This window comes from Aspergillus undulatus, assembly GCF_047715775.1.
Source record: "Aspergillus undulatus strain CBS 261.88 unplaced genomic scaffold BDV17scaffold_41, whole genome shotgun sequence".
Classification (NCBI taxonomy): domain Eukaryota; kingdom Fungi; phylum Ascomycota; class Eurotiomycetes; order Eurotiales; family Aspergillaceae; genus Aspergillus; species Aspergillus undulatus.
In genome coordinates, this window is record NW_027396645.1 from 123,130 (window position 1) to 126,960 (window position 3,831).

Sequence of the window (3,831 nt, forward strand, 5' to 3'; positions counted from 1 at the left end):
ACTTTGTTTGACCTCAAGGCAGGCCGCCAAGTAAAGCGAGGGATGGATAGACAGGAGACACAGTGTGAAATGCCGTGAGTCCTTTATAGTATAACTTACCACGAGATAGCCTTGCTGCTGTACAGCATCTGAGGGAGGGTGCAGCCTGCAGGCCAAAAAGACCATAAATCAACGCCCAAGGCCAAATGTCTGAAAGACTCTAGTATCCCTAATATCAAGACTTCTGAGTAGTTTATCTGACAAGAAAAGGGAGTAATATGCAAGAAATATTCATGGGTACAAAAAGCATTACTCCAAGAGCGCTTGAGCAAAAGCGCAACAGAGACTCAGACAGAGGGGAGGTCTGTTTAAAAAAGTAGCAGAGTTTAGCCTAAAGTATAAATCGGATATCATTGTGGCTATTCAAATCCAGAAATCTGGTCATATATGTTTGAATCATCCACAGAGACACGATTGCTGAGTATACTGTCGAACTTAGTATGGCCTATTAGGGTATTTCATCTTATCGAGCTTACCATTATTAGGCAAGATACTATTCACCTCCCATCCAGGAGGTACTGGAGGATATCATCCCCCATATTAGAAATGGTTCATCCTTAGAACCCACAGGCGAACCCCCGTCAACTGGCGATAGAGGATGCAACATATAGCCTGGGATAAACATTATCCCTTTAATTCAGATTAGAGTTATTTGTCCTGTAGAGATAGGGTAAGAGGATTAAACCAATCTATCTCATTTAGATCCTTACTCTGCCGGGAACGTATGACAATATTCTGTGAGCTACTGCTGCATTTTGAACGAGCCACCCTTTAGCCGTGAGGCTTCTCGGATGGCGCTAGTTCTAATATAGTAAGACAGGAGAATAATAATGCCTTGTCCCTTTCCTTCAATAATATCATCAAATTTTTCTTCGCTTATTCCGCGAACTCGAATCTCATAAGAGATTTGATATTCTGTTTTCAAGAAACATACTGAGTTTCCTTACTTGGAAAGAAAAAGGTGCTGTATTGAGTGTGAGCCAAGTTCTGTGGGATATGCAGAACGACGGAGAGTTTGAGAAGTAAGCAGAAGTCTGAGCCGGTGGGCAGTGAAGCTGGAGACAAGCTCAGGGTGATCAAGGTGAGCAGAACCAGAGGCCATATTGTTGACAAAGTGAAATTGTTGTGTAGGAATACTGATTTGCCAAGGGCAACGCATCATCTCTCCGAAGCGCGGCTCCCGAGATGTCCACCATTATTGGGGAGCACGCGAGGCTTCAGTCCTGTCGACGTCATGGGTCCTTCCGAGGCACATCGAGCTCGAAGTTTCATAGCTTCTAGTTGGTTCGAATTCCCAGCAGCGCAGCACTGTCTCTCAGGCTCTCTGGCCCAATAGCGGAGTAGGGCGTGGTCGCTCAGACCTCTTGTTGCCTCAGGCGACGATCCAAGCAAGTTTGGACTTCCAGGACTCCAGTCCTTTAATCTACCCCGCCTGGCTCTATCGCATGGCATGTCATTGCGCGCAGGCGGAAGAGCTAGCGGGTACTTGGTTTCTGCGTCTGCTCATTAGTTTGGATTGATCGGCGGCAGTGTCGTCTATATTCATAAATACGTGGCACCTCTCGACCAAGATAACACATCACCTTCCAGCAAGTCGCCCACTCATAGAAGGATATATGCCAGAAGCCAACACGATTGGACCTATACCGCGAGTCATCATTTGGTTCATGTTTGCAGCCGCAGCCGTTCATGGCTGATAAAGCACCTTTCTCCACGCAAGACACGTTGCGATGAGGCGGCCAAGAGCGGTCACTTGCACCCTTGTTATACCACACGAAGCTGGTCGCATACTCCCGAACCAGAGAAGGCCCGCATCATGCATATGCATAAGCGCTGTGCCGCAGAGGAGACAAGCGCGACGATGCAGTATGCAGCATTGGGAAGGCTTGTAGCCTTGATTGAATGAGGGGAAAGGGTGGATAATCATGGGATTTTGGAGCCTCACGATGAGATTCCTGGTGGATAACTGATAAATTCGAGGGCTCGCTTCCGCTCAAACTGTGTTGACGATCACCGCTCATACTCTCTTAATTTCTTCTTTACCATCAATCAAGTGTCTGAAAAGCCTTATCGTGTCCTTGCTCACCTCGCCTGCCAATTATGCCAGCCGCGTCAGTCATGCTTCCTGGGGCCCAGCATTCCCCTTCGGCCCAAAGCCAGAGGCCAGCCGCCCAGCATCCACCCAGTAGTCAGGCATTGGTAGACCTCCTGCAGCTACTGGGCTCGATTCCATCAAGTTCCAATTATCAGGCTGCAGAAGAAATCTTTAACGAGATGGCCAGTCTTCGGAATCAACTACAATCCAAGGAGACAGAACTGGAACAAGTCAAAATGGCAAAGGAGATTGCTATAAACGAAATGTTCAAGGTAAACGAGGCGCAGACTGCAAAGCAAAAAGAGACTGCATCGGAGATAGAGTCTCTCAAGAAATCAGTTCAGCAGGGAAAGGACGCTATTTCCCAAAAGGAGCGAGAAATCCGCGACTCCGAGGGCCGATTCAAAAAAGTTCAGGCGACCCATACCCAATTGGAGTCAGACTTGAAGACAGCCCAACGTGATATTGATGGCCTACAACGCAAGGTGAAAGAAAAAGATGTCCTTATTGACAGGATAAAGGCCTCCCATTCTGATAACCAGAAACGCTTAAAGGCAGTGGAGGAAGGGGCTAAAGAGATGGAGAAGGAAAAGTCTGCTTTAGCCGAATCGTTGCAGGCAACAAAAGCCCGCCTGGACAAGATCGAGGGATATGCAATCCAGCATTCCGATTGTGATGAAGATTCCATGTGAGTTATATCCAACTCAACAAGATCTCCCATGTACTAACTCTGCATAGGATCGATGCCTTTATTGAACTGTGGCAATATGCCACCACCGAGATCTACGTGCACTTGAATAAAGACCTCTCTGAGGTGGTTCTGCAGGTGCGTACTCCCAATTCAGAAAGCTATTTCCTTCTTCCATGCTCATGCTCCCCGTCGTCTCTAGAATCGTTCAATCTGGGACGCATTCAAACGGAAGAGCAACTTTGCTGTCGAGCACCATGTCCCACTTCCGAATTCCAACTCGCCGGCAGCGAAGCAAATGCGGCTAGCTGTATTACTAGCTATTCTGGCAAGGGAGATTGATAAACAGATTTTCCAGCCCACCTACATCGTACCCGAAGACGCGGGAATTCGAGACACCCTCGCCGGACTCGCAGCCTCTGACAATGAGAAAGAATCATTCTGCCGGTCTATACTTCTTTTGATTGACCCAGAAACAGAGAAAGTTGTTCTTCAGTCAAGGATCCAAGCGATTGTTAGGAATGTTTCTCAATATCTATATGATATGCTCCCTGAAGACCAGTTCACCGAACTCCGCGCAAGTATCGGGAAAATAGCAGAAAGGGCTGCTAATGTTTGGCACCCCATCCAGCGGTCCCTGGAAAGATACGAACCGGACTTTGAGCCTTTTAAATGGGGAGACGACCAATGGAGTCTACTACGTTTCCCCGAGGGAAGCTCCGCAGAAAGCGAAACTAGCCCGGACATGTTGGATGACTGTCTACTTACCGTGTTCCCGCGCATTGCAGTGGTGGAGAAAGGTCATCGTTTCCCGCTCACTGATGTTGTGCAATTGAGAAAATCGCAGCCGCAGTGTTTGGCTGCAGGAAGAGAGCTGACCAACGTACCGACCAGCCCCGTTACTGGTCGGGTTGCATCAAATCGGTCTCGGAGGAAATCAAACGCTCCAGGCGATGCTGACCATGTGAACGGCACCCTGCCGATGAAAAAAAAGTCTCAAGGCCCTTAG

General features: G+C 48.1%; 1 protein-coding gene across 1 annotated transcript; it reads left to right on the forward strand.

Moving 5' to 3' along the window:
* Positions 1 to 2,370: 2,370 nt before the first annotated feature.
* On the forward strand, positions 2,371 to 3,831 carry BDV17DRAFT_293384 (uncharacterized protein; the record flags this gene model as incomplete). Its single annotated transcript, XM_073762596.1, has 3 exons — positions 2,371 to 2,822; positions 2,873 to 2,960; positions 3,025 to 3,831. 3 exons carry the CDS (start codon positions 2,371 to 2,373, stop codon positions 3,829 to 3,831), a joined length of 1,347 nt encoding a protein of 448 aa, XP_073613424.1.